Source organism: Chlorocebus sabaeus, chromosome 7 (assembly GCF_047675955.1).
Source record: "Chlorocebus sabaeus isolate Y175 chromosome 7, mChlSab1.0.hap1, whole genome shotgun sequence".
Taxonomy (NCBI): Eukaryota; Metazoa; Chordata; class Mammalia; order Primates; family Cercopithecidae; genus Chlorocebus; species Chlorocebus sabaeus.
The window spans coordinates 28375935-28391007 of record NC_132910.1 but is presented as its reverse complement, the minus strand read 5'-3'; the positions used below and the strand labels follow the sequence as shown (position 1 = coordinate 28391007).

General features: G+C 39.6%; 2 protein-coding genes across 7 annotated transcripts in view; one reads left to right on the top strand and one right to left on the bottom strand.

Annotated features, from left to right (window-relative positions):
• Window positions 1–2055, top strand: part of CCNI (cyclin I) — a 28664-nt gene extending 26609 nt beyond the window's left edge. For all 3 annotated transcript variants that reach the window (XM_007998968.3, XM_037989038.2, XM_007998969.3), the window contains one exon: window positions 519–2055. In XM_007998968.3, coding sequence (XP_007997159.1) covers window positions 519–962 — 444 coding nt within the window. In that variant the 3' untranslated portion in view covers window positions 963–2055. The remainder of the gene's footprint in view (window positions 1–518) is intronic.
• Window positions 2056–4113: 2058 nt separating this feature from the next.
• Window positions 4114–15073, bottom strand: part of SEPTIN11 (septin 11) — a 118215-nt gene continuing 107255 nt past the window's right edge. For 2 of the 4 annotated variants that reach the window (XM_073017422.1, XM_007998972.3), the window contains one exon: window positions 10514–14710. In XM_073017422.1, coding sequence (XP_072873523.1) covers window positions 14695–14710 — 16 coding nt within the window. In that variant the 3' untranslated portion in view covers window positions 10514–14694. Of the gene's footprint in view, window positions 9371–9437; window positions 10054–10513; window positions 14711–15073 lie in introns of those variants that run through there. The other 2 variants (XM_073017424.1, XM_073017423.1) reach the window with 2 other exon arrangements.

Sequence of the window (15073 nt, the reverse complement as noted above, 5' to 3'; positions counted from 1 at the left end):
TTTTTCATTTACTATTTTAAAATTCTTAGCTTCCCTCCTCATCCCTGATTTAAAAAAAATTTTTTTTTGCCCTTTGGCTTCTTACATTCTTAATGAATGTGTTTATGAGTACTTTGGACTCCACTGAAAAAATTATAAGAGGCCAAGAGAGTAGGATGAAGGGCCTTCTAGATGGGGAACAGACTGAAAAAACAAAAACAAAAACAGATGTTGGATACAAAAAAGTAGTTTCTCCTCTCATGTAAATGTTCAGTATACATTGCAAATACAGAACTCAAGTTCCAAAGATAATTATATTAGAAATATAGATTTGGACCTGATTTCTAAGATGATGATGATGGATGGGTAGGCTGGATAAATAGATGAGTTGGAGGTAGAAGATGTGGGGAGAGAAAAGACTCAGCAGGGATGGAAAGCACAGGGAGGAAAAATGGCCACCAGAGATAACAGAGCAGCCTATGTTAATTAATGATCAACTGTGTTTTTGTTTTTGTTTTTTGTTTTTTTTCCTGGCCCAGATGGATAGCTCCCAGTTGATCCACTGTCGGGAGCTTGTGGCACATCACCTTTCTACTCTGCAGTCTTCCCTGCCTCTAAATTCCGTTTATGTCTACCGTCCCCTCAAGCACACCCTGGTGACCTGTGACAAAGGAGTGTTCAGATTACATCCCTCCTCTGTCCCAGGCCCAGACTTCTCCAAGGACAACAGCAAGCCAGAAGTGCCAGTCAGAGGTGCAGCAGCCTTTTACTATCATCTCCCAGCTGCCAGTGGGTGCAAGCAGACCTCTGCTAAACGCAAAGTAGAGGAAATGGAAGTGGATGACTTCTATGATGGAATCAAACGGCTCTATAATGAAGATAATGTCTCAGAAAATGTGGGTTCTGTATGTGGCACTGATTTATCAAGACAAGAGGGACATGCTTCCCCTTGTCCACCTTTGCAGCCTGTTTCTGTCATGTAGTTTCAACAAGTGTTACCTTTGAGTGTAAACTAAGGTAGACTACTCTGGGAATGAGAACATGCAAAATCAGGAAAGGCTGTAGAAGGATATATACCTTAACAGGCTGATTTGGAGTGAGCCAGAAAAAAAAAAAAAAAAAAAAAAAAACAACTATCATTATTTGTGTGGCTAATTATAATTCAGTGTTATTTAAACACATAAGGACCAACAAAAAAAAAGAAAATCCAAAAGATCCACACTTTTTTTAAACTTAAAAAACCTCTTTGTAGTATGCCAGTTGCACTTTTTTTCTGCCATAATGTAACGTAGCTTGCCCCATCAAAAATTCAGTTAAAATTCATAGCCAGCAAACCTGTTCCCCCTCAGCATCCTGATTTAATTTTGCTTTTGCTTGCTTCTCCATTTAAGTTACTGAACTTTATGCATGCTGATCTGTATTGATTCTCACTGAATAGGAAACCCCAAAATTATTTTTTAGCAGTCAAATTATTTCAGTGTGACAGCCATGATGCAAGTTCCAATTAGTATGAAAGGGTACTTTGGAATTGTCCCATATTAATCAGAGACAGCAACAGAAAAAGTTCTCATATTACCAGGTTGATTTTGTGTCTCAAATTTTAATTTAAAATTATGGTTTTCATTTTTGTTTACCTTAAAGTGATGCTTAAAAGTGGTATGTAATTAGGACACTTAGATTTGTTGAAATCATTTTTGACATTTGTATAAAAGAATTTGTGATAAAGTTAATATATCCAGGTGCTCACCAAAGAAACATGTATGTAACAACTGAAATTAGATTTTTCTAACTGATAGTTTTCACTCATTTATAATCAGTAGGAGAGACTGTCTAGATGTTGGGGCAGCTCTGTGATTTGAGTCTGTAACATGTTATAACTAAATTTAGTACCCTAGTTTTGTTAAGCTATTAGGATTTTCTAATAGAACTTACTCCCCACCTGCCTCCCCAGCCTACTTATAGTTCTCTTAATGACTTCTGGATCCTGAGCTCCCTTTGCAGTCTGAAAAAGGTATTGCAGTCAGAACCATGTACTGATGATAAAAGCCTCTGGTAGCAATAAAAAGTTGTCCTTAATTTTTGTTTCTGTGACTTTTTTCCAGTTGTGAAGAGGTACAGGTTCCTGATTGGCTAGGCACTGCTATTTCAACTAGAGAAAACAATAGAAAGACCAAGAATATACTTACTGAAAATGAAACATGAAGAAAAGAGGATTTGAATGTGATCGAGGGATATAGGTTTTAGACATAAGAATTTTTCTTTTATGGTATTTTTTCACTAGTGCACTGTGAATCCTCCAAATAGTAAATTTTCATCTTAATATGACTGCTTGTGAGAGTAGGCTCAGACCGGTATCTTTAAAATGTCATTGTTAGCCATTTTTAATGTTCAGATTTAGCAGAACAAGAGTATTTTCAGGTCATCATCTGACTTGTAAAAAATTCTTGTGGTAGGGTTGACTACCTGTTTTATGACCTTAAACTCCAATTAAATGGGAAGCATTTACTCACATGTCAGTACAGGGAGTGGGAGGGAAGATAGCGAAGGATTGACTTCACAGATACACATTTTAAAAATTTCTCTTCCTGATCTTTATCTGTTTAAGGAGCTCTAAGAAGTTTACAACTGCGTATGTTCATAGTATCTGTAAAATGATACAGATCTGTAGAACTTCCTTCTATTTAACAGATGAGGACATCGTTGTGTTATGTAGAAAGCTAGGGATAAAACAGTTTAGAGTCAATATTTCATTTGTAGTCCAGTAGCTACAAATTGAGCAGAACATTAGAGGACAATAGAATTTTCACTTTTTGGTCTTAAGGTTTTCAATATTTAAAAATTGCTGGTAAGTTAGTTTGGAATACAGCATTCTTTTCATGGCACACCAAATCAAGTGGGATGGTGGGCTGCTAGCCCTCACACCTCAGAACTTGTTTAACCACATCATTCAGTTCAGTGATAGTACTTTGGAGACTTGGCCCTCGAAAGCACTGTTAAACCTTGGCCACCATTTCAGAGGCCTGAGCCCACTTCATCACAACTTACTGTGGGCCCTTAGAGAACTGTGGCTTGTGACAGAAAGAGCCTAGTATTCTTAAACAGTGTAGAACTTTTCATTAAGAATGTTCCGGTTGGGCGCGGTGGCTCACGCATGTAATCCCAGCACTTTGAGAGGCTGAGGCAGGCGGATCACGAGGTCAGGAGTTCGAGACCAGCCTGACCAACATGCTGAAACCCCGTCTCTACTAAAAAATACAGAAATTAGCCGGGCATGTAATTCTAGCTACTTGGGAGGTTGAGGCAGGAGAATCGCTTGAACCCAGGAGGCGGAGGTTGCAGTGAGCCATCGCGCCACTGCACTCTAGCCTGGGCAACAGAGCGAGACAAAAAAAAAAAAAAAAAAAAAAGCCTGTTCCTGCTGTTCAATTAGTTCCCTTTTTGCCTGAAACTATTCTCTGCCTATCCCAAGTTAACTTGTGTTAAATTTTGGCATCACATCACAAACTCAAGACCTGGAAACTTGAGCATTCTGCATCGTAATTGTCTGGTGCCTCCTAGTGGTTAAAAAAACCGGTTGCTTCGTGAGGCCTCTGGAACGGCAAGGAATATACTTGATGGGGATAGTAGTTATTCTCTAATCCTCCATTCAAAAAACAAAAAAACCCTAAAGAACATGTTATAGCCCTTGAAGATCAGACTAGAAGCTAAATATTTTACGTCATTCTCTACGAGATCAATATGAAGTTAGTTATATATAGAACTAGAAGTTTTCTCTACAGATATATGATGTATTCGTTTGGAGGAAGAAGGTAAAGCTGGGAATGCAGAGTGCTCCCAAATGTCAGTAAAAGGTCAAATATAACCAGTTTATCATAAATGTTCCTGATGCTGCCTTTGGCTGTGAAGGAAGGTAGAATGTAGCTCTTCACTCAGCCAAGCTGATGAGAATCTGAACCTACGTTCTTGTTGAGAGAATTAAGACACTGGTGTTTGTGCCCCCAAGAAGTCCTATTTATTGTCTCCTGTGTTGTCAGAGCCAGCCACTTCTGTGTGTCCTCTGTACTCTCTACAAACCTGAATTTTCAAGCTTTTAAATTTACTCCTAGATTTCTTGAAGCAAGTTATGCTTGAGCATTAGTGCCCAAAGCAGCATGGTGGCCTTTCACTTGAGAAGAAAATGTGGTTAAGCTACTGATGCACAGCCAACATGAGGAGGAGCTTATCTTTATCTACAGTAGTTTGCACATTTTCAACTGGCAAGTGAAGATACTATGTCACAATTCTCACAATCAAATTGGCAGAATGCAGCCCCAGTTTAACAGGGTTCAAATTCTAACTCCTCTCAAACCTTTACCCTTTCTATTTGACATCATAAAGTTTTGTCTAACATGTAAATGTTACTTTTAAAGCCTCCAAAATTCTTTTAGTCTTTAAATTATGTTGAGAATGTCTCCTATACCTGTTATCAAATAATGCTATGAGCTTTGGCCACTAGATGGTGCTTCTAGAAAAATGCAGCATCTTTTTAAATTTCTGGGAAAAAATGAGTTGACTGTATGTTAGCAGTTGAACACTCATCTGGTTGCTAAGCCAACTGTGTTGGCTTAGTTAGAAGTTCACATTACTTAAGGTACAGGAGGCCTGTGTGTGTGAGACTGAGGGAACTTTGGCAAGATCAGCCAGGGTTAAGGGGCAGATGGTGACTGGATGCCACGATTCAGACCAAGAAAAACCAGAACCAGTCTTACAAATCCCAATTAGTGAGTTGTGTGGTTCTGCAAAGTAGCCTAGAAATACAATTGAGAAGGCTTGAATATAGCCAAGTCCCAAAACCTTGCTGCTTTCAGTTTGAGTTGGATTTGGCCCATCATTAGGAGAGAAAAGATGAAGAGCACACTTACTTAGCACAGCTTGCATCAAGGAATTAAATAGCAAGTTTTCCCTCACCATATTTAGTGGCTTTTATGATGCACTCGTATGTAAGACCAATGTCAGAGACATAACTCTCCCTTGTGCCACTTTTTACTTTAAAAGGTGTAATAAGATAACCAAGAATGTCTTATCAGATAGAAAAATTTGAGAAGAGCTCACTTTTTTAGTTCCTAGGAGCTTCTGGAGTTAAGGATGAAATGAGAACCTCTGCCTTTCTCTTAACTCTAGAAGTATAGCCTTCATAGCAGATCAAATGCCAGAATTGTTGACCTTATTGTGTTATACAACAGTAAGGTAGTAGAAAAGCAGTTTGAATAGCCCTAGGCCTAGTGAACTGGTCTCCCATTTCTTGGAAATAGCTTATTTTGTTAGACAACAGGACACCCCAGAATGAAGGCCAACTTTAGGCAAGGAGCCACTAAAAAGTGATTGGTGGGGAGCAGAATCCTTTTTGCTTTTCAGGATATGATCTATCTTCAGCAAATGAATTAGCACAGAAAAGGCTTGCCTTTTCTTTCACTCTCAACATTGCTGTGCTTTTAAGTTATACAAGTTCAATTCATAGTGCATCACTAAATCCCCAGTACCTAATGTAGACCTGGTGCAGTATGCATAATAAAGTATTTGGAAAGAGGGAAGGAGGGGTTGGGGGAAGATGGATGAGTGAATAAGAAAAAAAGAAAAGGTAGAGCTGCAACTCTCCAGAGCTCTAAACACATGGTTCACAGTTAAGCCCAGCTCTTTTGGTTATTTAAGAGACAGGGTCTAGGTCTGTTGCCCAGGGTAGAGTGCAGTGGCATGATCCTAGCTCACTGCAGCCTTGAACTCCTGGGCTCAAGCAATCCTCCCACCTCAGCCTCCTGATACAGGCACACACCACCATGCCCAGCTGACTTTAAAAATTTTTTTAAAGATAGGGTCTTGCCATGTTTCCTAGACTGGTTTCAAACTCCAGGCCTCAAGTGATCCTTCCACTTCTGCCTTCCAAAGTGCTGGGATTACAGATGTTGAGCCAATGCACCTGTCCAAGCCCAGCTCTTTACAAAATGTTATTCTGCTCCCCGTTCCCCCCCCCCCCCAAACACACATATTTATTTATTCTTTTGCGGGACAGGGACGAACAAAATCTTGTTATATAATAGCCTTTGCCTTCCCTAGTCTAGGTGCCATAACTTTGGAAGAAACGTTCCATAGTGGACTGAAAGGCTATTCATCTCACATCCCTACAAGTAGCTGATTTGAGGCCGATGTGAAATATTTTGACCTCATGTGATGTTCCACTGACAACCAAAAACATCTCATTTATATATAGCTACTAATCAGGAATAGCAAAGTAGGAAAGGGAGATGAGTAGACACCTAGGCTCCCAATTAGTCTTCTCAAATTAGCATATGCAACCTGGGCACGGCTTTAATCTCAGTATTGTAGGCAGCTGAGGTGGGAGGAATGCTTGAGGCCGGGAGTTTGAGACCAGCTTGGGCAACATGAGACTCCATCTCTACAAAAAATAAAAAAATTAGCCAGGCATAGTTGCTGGTGCCTATAGTCCTACCTACTCAGGAGGCTGAGGTGGGAGGATTGCTTGAACCAAGGACGTCAAGGCTGTGGTGAGCTGTGATTATGCCACTGTACTTCAGTCTAAGCAACAGAGTGAGATCCTGCTAAATAAAAAAAAAATTAATACAAGCAATCCCTTCACCAGCCCTGGGTATGCCAGCTGCTTGCTGGAGACTGACCTGAAAGACAGACAGTATTCTTCGCAAAAAACTAGATACCATGGTCTTAAAAATTCAAGCACTAGGAAGTCTGAAGTGAGCCGCACTGCCATCACTGTCAGTCTCCAGGTGGAAAGATAAGTCAGTTGTGAAACTAAAGGTTTTAAAGGTGGCTTAAAAAACCTTTGTCTTTTGTGTTTTTTATTTTATTTTATGAGACGGAGTTGTGCTTTGTCGCCCAGGCTGGAGTGCAGTGGGGCGATCTTGCCTCACTGCAACCTCCGCATCCTGTGTTCATGCGATTCTCCTGCCTCAGTTGCCCAAGTAGCTGGAATTACAGGCACGTGCCACCAATGCCCGGCTAATTTTTGCATTTTTAGTAGAGACAGGGTTTTAACCATGTTGGTCAGGCTGTTTTTGAACTCCTGACATCAAACAATCCACCAGCCTCAGCCTCCCAAATGCTGGGATTACAGGTGTGAGCCATCACACTCAGCCATGTATTTATTTGTTAGATACCAGAAGGGTTTACCCAAATAAATAAATAAATAAATAAATAAATAAATAAATAAATAAGAAGGAACTTGATAAGCACTGTTGATGGGGAAAAGAAGTTTGGTCAATTATTGGGGGTGAGAACCTGTTTCAGGTCAGTGCACCATGACTAAGAAAGTTGGATCTCTCCTTTACACATGTGCTGGGCTGATCTCAAGGAGACCATCTAGACTATGCTTATATTAAGGCAGAGTCTGTATCTGAAAAGAACTAATATTTGTTTAAGGTTGATGAAGAACAAAAAGCCTATTACCAATAGAAATAGGTTTAGATGGCTAACTTCTCCCTGCTTTTTTCCCCACAATCTTGTTTGAGATAAGCCAATAATTTTTATTGCTAGTAATTATACCCAAGATGGTTTCACATCCCTTATTTGGTCAGCCAGGAGAAAACCTACCAGTTTTATCAACACTGGAGAAAAAGAACTGCCTATGGTAAAATGCCAAATCAATGGCAGTCTATGTTAGGGGAAGAGAGATGGCAAGGCACTTGGTTGGCCAGAAGTGTACATGATCAGGTTCCCCTAGGTAACTGGACTGAGGCTAACCTACTGATAATACCCTGTTCACCCACCCCTCCCATTAAGATGGTTAATATTGTACTTCCTCTACTCTGGGAGCTAAAACAGAAAAACAAAAAAGGAAATAGCAACAACAGACATACATTTCTTACTTAAAATACTGCCTAATTTGAGTTTTAAATATTGCTCAAAAAATATTTACAATCTGATGCAGAATTTGTTTTTAAAATGATAGAATAAAGTTAAAATATCAAAATAGGGAGTTTAAGAATAAAGTCACTTATACGTAGTGATGACAGTGGTCTCACACAATAGGACCTACATGTTCAACTTGCAAAACTGATGTCATGCGGTGGCATCAGCTGGTAAGGAACTGCTATTGCTTTCCCACTCCACTGGTCACATTACTAGCAGACTTCTGTCCTTACAGATTATGCTGTAGAATGAAGGGGATGGCTTTTGATGCTGACATTTTGATCATTTAATGGCTCACATGAATCTGACTTTACTTACATTTAGTTTCCTTTTAAGTAAAGCAAGCAGCTTGCCAACTTGTTCATCCAATTGCTCTAAATAATCTCTTTCCAGGAATCAAGTGATTCAAGAGGCAGGGACTGTTGCTTCTTCATTTCACTGTCTAAAGGAACCATATGTTACCATTCTTATTCAGAGGGGAACACTCCTGAGGATCTTGATTAAATGCAACTCATGTCACCAACGGTATTTTTAGGACCTACCTACTATGGAGCTCAAAAGTAAAGATGGAAATAAGCCTATCTATAAACAAGTAATGAAACTGAAAGATAACAAAATATATGTCCATGCTCTATAATACATATGAATTTGAAAATTGTCCCTTCACTATGAAAACTGCCCCTAAGAAGTGACTGCTAACTAGAGTAATCGAGCCCTGAATCTGACTCATCACAAACAGGTCAGCATCAGAAATCACAGGCTCACTCAACTGGCAGAAGTATGTGTTTGGATATGGATGTTATTTTCAGTGATCAAGTCTGAATACTTTGATTCTCAGCAGGTTTTTTTTTTGCAGAAATTGTAGAGAAATCCACCTAGGTAATTCCGAGAAGACAATGTGAATCAGAACCGTTGTTAATGATGCTGTTATCTGGGAGGAGAGACATGTACTTGTTTGGGGTTCATTTCCCATGGTCCAAGACACATGGGTCCTGGTAAAAAACTGTGGACACAAGGTACAGAGCTTCACAACAAATAAAAAGGCAGGGATGGGCCAGTAAGTTATTTTAAGGAATCTTTAAATATAAATTGAACCCCAGAGGCAGAAAAGTCATCTACCCAACACCGGCACATTTTAAACACGATTAGGACTTGTAGGTCAAAATCCCGTAACAAAAAAGGGAAGTTTTTGGTTGTTTCCAAAATGAGGAAAGCATATTAAACAGAATCTTGTGACTTAAACTTCACTCAAGTGAGCTTAAAACTGGCATAATTTTGATACCAAAAGTAAGCTGAATAACCAATACAAAAAACAGAACTAACTGGAATTTTTCACCCCCAAAACATAATCCCAAATCCAAAACAACTTATATAAGAGATGCAAGTAACAGAAAAAGTCAAATAAAACAACAGTGGTTCCTGAATTTAAAGGAAGGATGCCCACTTCTCTCTCTCTCAAGAGGCAGATGGTCAGCTGAAAAATAAAAACATTGTATCAATAGAACACTCCAAAGAAAAAAAATTGCAGCCATCTCTGTTCATGCAATATCAAGTTTTTTGTTTTTTGTTTTTTTTAAAAAAAACCCCCAAACTCCAAAACAACCCATAAAACTAATAAAAGGAAGGAAAATGTTGCTCAGATCTTAGGACCTGATGGTTGAGGATCCTGATCAGGCTGTTCACAATGTGGCTCATGGGACAGAAAGGACAGGAGATACCATGAGATCACGTTTGTGGGCCCTGGACGTGGTGGCCCCCTCAGGTTAGGGTACACGCTGTCTTCAGTCCATCAGTTCTTGGATCAGCAGCTTCAAGAACATGATAGTTCTAAGCAAGGGGATCCCAGCACAAGACCTTGGGTCTTGGCCCACGTTTTCTGTTTCGCTCAATTTCCTTTTTCCTTTTTAATTAATATTATTGAATATGACTATTTTTTTGGTAGTGGTAAGTCACTTCAGTATCCACTATGGGCAGACATTGACAAATACAAACAGCAGTGCAATATTTGACCCAGACTTTAAAAGAACAGGAGGCGATGGTGGAAATGAGGTAACTCTTCCCCAACACGTGTGAACAGACAGCTCCTGCTCTTCTAATGCTCTATGTCCATTAGGAGAGAGTAGGGCTTGTCAACAGGATGGTTACATAAAGAAGAAGCTACAGAAGAGAAAAAAGAAAGGTTCAGATTCAAATTTGATTCTTAATGGCTTAAGAAAAAAAGGAGCTTCTCTACAACAAGCTGTGAAAGAACAGCAGTGTGTCAGTTAACGGGGTGACTTCCTTGAGCTCCACGGGTGGGTGAGCAGCAGCAGGGAAGAGGAGGCCAGTGAAGAAGACGATGCCTCAGCTGGGCACCAAGGCACATGAATTGGCAGGGTGGACAGGGACAGGTATGGGGGAAAAAAAGTGATAACATGGTATGTGAAGTACAGGACACCACATGGCAAGTATCTTTGAGAAACTGGTGTAACCCAGACAGCAGTCATTTGAAGTCCACCACACAAGGCAGGAAAGTATGAGACTCTTATCCCTGTTTCTTTTATCCAGTAAGCACGTGTGCATATGCAAACCAAGCAGCGACTAAAAAGAACTCACAAAAAAGGGCACACAAACAATGTTTGGGTAAAAATATATTTTCCCCCGCTTTATGTCTTGGCACTAGTGATATATGCATAGATTACCTGTTCACCACTCTCCTACCTTAACAGATGCCAAATTACCAAGCATGTTGCTAAGTGATTACTTTCATATTTGAAAAAATGATATGCTTCACATCAATACAATTACTTTAGTTTTTAAAAAAAGACAAATGTCTAACATGCAGCTTACATATATGACAATTCTGCATTAACACTGAAAGTAGATTACACAACAGTTTTAGAAAACACATTGGTTATTTTCAAACAGCAAAATGACAAGGATCTACAACTACAGTTTAAGGCATATCAGCATATTTTAAAATTAAGAAATAGACAAAGTTCTACTGCTGTTCACAGCTTTTCAATTTATTTAAAAAATTCCCTTCATACCTACATACAAACTAGACTTTGTAGGTCTTAATTCCAACTAACGAATGTGTCCTGTCAGTGGAACCAGGACTTTTCAAAGCTCAGACTTGACAATTCCAGACACTTGCAAATGGCAAAGCAAAGGGGTGGGAATGGACAGTTTTTGCAGGACCACACAGAGACAGTAGGACGTGGGTCGGTAACAGCTGAAAAACCTCACTCAATAGTTTGTATGTGAAACAGTCATGGAAATGTCAAGAAAGCAAGGAAACCAAGTCTGTTCATTTGAGGTGCACAAGATGTGGACAGTGTGTGTTACTGCTGGTGAGTCACAAAGCAGAGAAGGAAGATAAGTAATCTGTGCCCACTGTTACATTAAATAATTCCCATTGTTGAAATGCCCTTTAAAAGGAGAAAACCTTAACCAATTTATAAAGAGCCTAAGTTGGGAAAACACAGTCTGAACTGCCCATAAATTCTCATCAATGCTTCTCCATCACATTCTACAGTACGTGTGTTATGGAGATCTAAAGTTCAGAAGAAGCAAAAAGATGGCCATTATGTTTTAACAAAAGATGTGAGGGAAGGCCAGCTAGAGTTATGTAGGCCCCTCACCCCCCAAAAAAGAGGTGGCCACTGTCAGCAGTTAGCACCAGGGAGAGACCACTGGACTAAGATAAAAAAATTAAGTGGTCATAAAGGCATCCTAGCATAAAATTTTTTCTCTTGGTTTTCTCTAGTAGAAGATGGTAATTTCTCATTCTGGATTTACTTGCTTTGCCGGACTCAAGGGCCCTCTGAACTATCCAGTGATGCCCATGAGGCTATGTAGAGCACAGGCAGGGATTAATAATTTCTTTTTTTTTTTTTCTTTGGAGAGTCTCACTCCATCACCCAGGTTGGAATGCAGTGGCGCAGTCTTGGCTCACTGCAACCTCCATCTCCCAAGTTCAAGCAATTCTCCTGCCTTAGCCTCCAAGGTAGCTGGGACTACAGGCACGCGCCACCATGCCTGGCTATATTTTTGTATTTTTTGTAGAGACGGGGTTTCACTATGTTGGCCAGGATGGTCTTGATCTCCTGACCCCGTGATCTGCCTGCCTCGGCCTCTCAAAGTGCTGGGATTACAGGCCTCAAGTGATCTGCCCACCTCAGCCTCTCAAAGTGCTGAGATTACAGGTATGAGCCACCACAACTGGCCTGGATTGGTAATTTCGGATTTCCAAATTCAGGTCAAGAAGTGGAATTTAGTATGTGGTTCTTGTGAAAAAAAATATAAATGTGGCCTTTTAAATATATTTAGTTTTTTTTTTAAAACAAAACAAAAACAAAGGCTACTCAAACCATTACCTTCCTGCCCCCCTTGAAAAGAAAAAAAAATCCATCCATCCCACTTGCTTTCTCTAATTTTGAAAAGTCAGAAAGATCTCAAAGGTTTCTTACTACTGTACTTACATGCAAAGGCGAAAGCACATCCAATTAGATTTGAGGGTATCATTTATTCCGTGCAGAGCCAAGGACTACTGTGAAAAAAGGCATAGATACAGAAAGAAAAAAGAAGAGCAGCAATAACAAACTAAACAGGGCCGGGGAGCAGTGGCAGAAAAAAGTTCAGAAGCAATACATTAAAAAAAAAAAAAAAGCTTCTATTTGTTTCTTTTGACTTTTTATTCTCTGACTCGCCATATGATTTATTTTGCTGGGAAAATTTTAATGCAAAAACGTCAATCCAATCTTGGAATCAAAAAGTCAGCTGGATGCCTTTCGCTGTTATGCTTATTTAAAAAAAATTTTAGTGATGCAAGAAACAATTTAAAAGTGTACTTTCTGTACGAGCCACAAAAATGCTCACACAAGCGGTGGTTGGAACAAGCATACAACACAAATACTCAAGCTTTTGTCTGATGCACAGCCTATGAGCAAATTCAGCCCATGGTTTGAATCAACATGCCAGCTACTATTCGGCTGCTCCACAGTTAGCTCCAGACTAGAATTATTTAAAAAAAACAGAAGCAAAAACAAGGATGTTGGTCCAGTAGCTCCTAAACGTGTGAAGACTATGACTGCTGCTGTGTCTAGTGTGTAGTTTCTATTCCAGCTTTGTTTAGGCTTCCACGAAACTAATTTCCTTATTTTGCTTAATTAAGCATAATCAGTTCATGGAAGACCATTCCTTCTTTCCTCTAAGTATGGCTGAGGACAAAGAGAAAGAGAAAAAGTCTTTGCTGAAATCAAAATAGAGACTTGTTCATTTAAAAAAGAAAGTGTGTGTCAGGGGAGATGCAGCATATTCTATCCTAATTAATCTCGAACCAGTGAGGAAAATGTGGAGGAGAAGTGGGTTCATGAGCAATGTTATCCTTTCTACATGTAGAGAGAAAGCTGGGAGGATCTTGTTAGTAGAGGGGAAAAACACAATCACACAGATGAAGGGATAAGCATCAGAAAGGAACAGTATAGAAAAGAGATGAAATATGCACTTTTCCATACAAATTAGGCATGCAGGATAGGTTCTGGCATGTGGGTCCGCTCCAGTCCCTGATGAGGCAAGGACCTTAGACAAAGAGCAGGTGGAGCTAGCCAAGGTGAAGAATACTCCAGACAATGATTTGAGACTTCAGTTGTTCTAGTTCTTCTTTCTTTTATTGCCAAATACTGAAAGGAGACTAAGCAAGGAAGCTGAATAGGAAATGTCTACCTTCTTCACTTACGGGTCATGTTGTGGTCCTTCCTATTTCCACCTTAGAGTGGACAAGGTCTCCCTCAAATTCGTGCTACCAATGATACAGAGTTTATAGCAAATTTTCTAAGGGAAGTATCTGTGGAAATTTTCTCATGATTAGGGAAAAATTTCATTAGAAGTACAAGTATCCTGGAATCAGTCATCAGGGCCTCCCTCTAAGCCCACTGGGAACAAACTGTGTGTTTCATAAACTGTGTGTTTATGAAAGATTCCTTACTGTTAGTGGTAAGCAGGTTGTAGAAAGCCCATCATCCTTAGTAGAAGGTTCTTCTACTAACCAATGTTGTATGATTCAACCTTTAAGACATCTATCTGTGAGAGGATCAAGGATGCACCAGTAAATGTGAACATAATCATAGTTTTCTCATGCCTGTCTACTCTACTCCAACTTGGCCAGGATTTGAAGGCAGGCATTCAGATGCGGTTTCAAACCATGAGAGGAGACAGTCTGAACAGACCCACAAGCTCAGGCCAAATAATGCTACTGATTAAAATGAAAATGTCATGCAAGTGTAAAAATAAAATATAATGCTTGCTCACCCATCTGTCTACATACAAATCTACCTTGGCTTGGGACAAGTGTGGAGAAAAGACAGTGAGTTCAGGGATTGTGCACTCATGGAGATGAATCATCAAGAAAATGCAAACTCTTGTCAAGGCTATTCAGGTTTTTAGTTCAGCTGCTGAGGCGGTGAGAAGTTTTCATGTCAGACGTACAGGTAGCATTTTACCCCACTTTCCTCTGTCCAAAGCGACATACAAGTAACAGGCCTGCTTCGTGCTGCCATTCAGAACAGGCATAAAAAGCAAATCATTTACTTTCCGGAAACAGAGTCCAGCTGCACAGAGCATTTGCGGTTATTCCCTTGTTCTATCATTTTCTACCACCCAACAACATTCAGCAAACGAGTTAATAATAGTTACTGGTGTTTGAAGAAGGGTAAAAAAAAAATAAAAATAAAAATAAAAATAAAGAACACACATGGCAGAGATACGATATTACTGCAAAAGCAGGTGAATGCGGGAACATCCTTGGCTTGCCAGGCTTTATGTGAAGCTTGCACTGCAAGTTAAAAAACAAAACAAAAAAGTTAGAAATAATAATAAATTAAAAAGAAAGGAAAATTAGGAGCGACAGCACCAGCATTCAGCGATGGTGAATGCTCATGCAATGATTATGGAATTGACAGAAATTAAAACCAAAAATTTGAGAAGGCTACTCTACATGACAAGCAAAAGCAAAATTTAATACTGAATTAAAGACATACGGTTAGTTTCCATTTGTATGTAATTTAGAATTCACAAGTGACTTCTTGAAACCACTGCATGTCTAGTGGGAGGATTTACTGTTTAGCTTTTGTTTTCTCAAATAACACAAAACCATTATCTATTAGGTTTGGGTGTCCCATTAGTACTGAATAGGAGC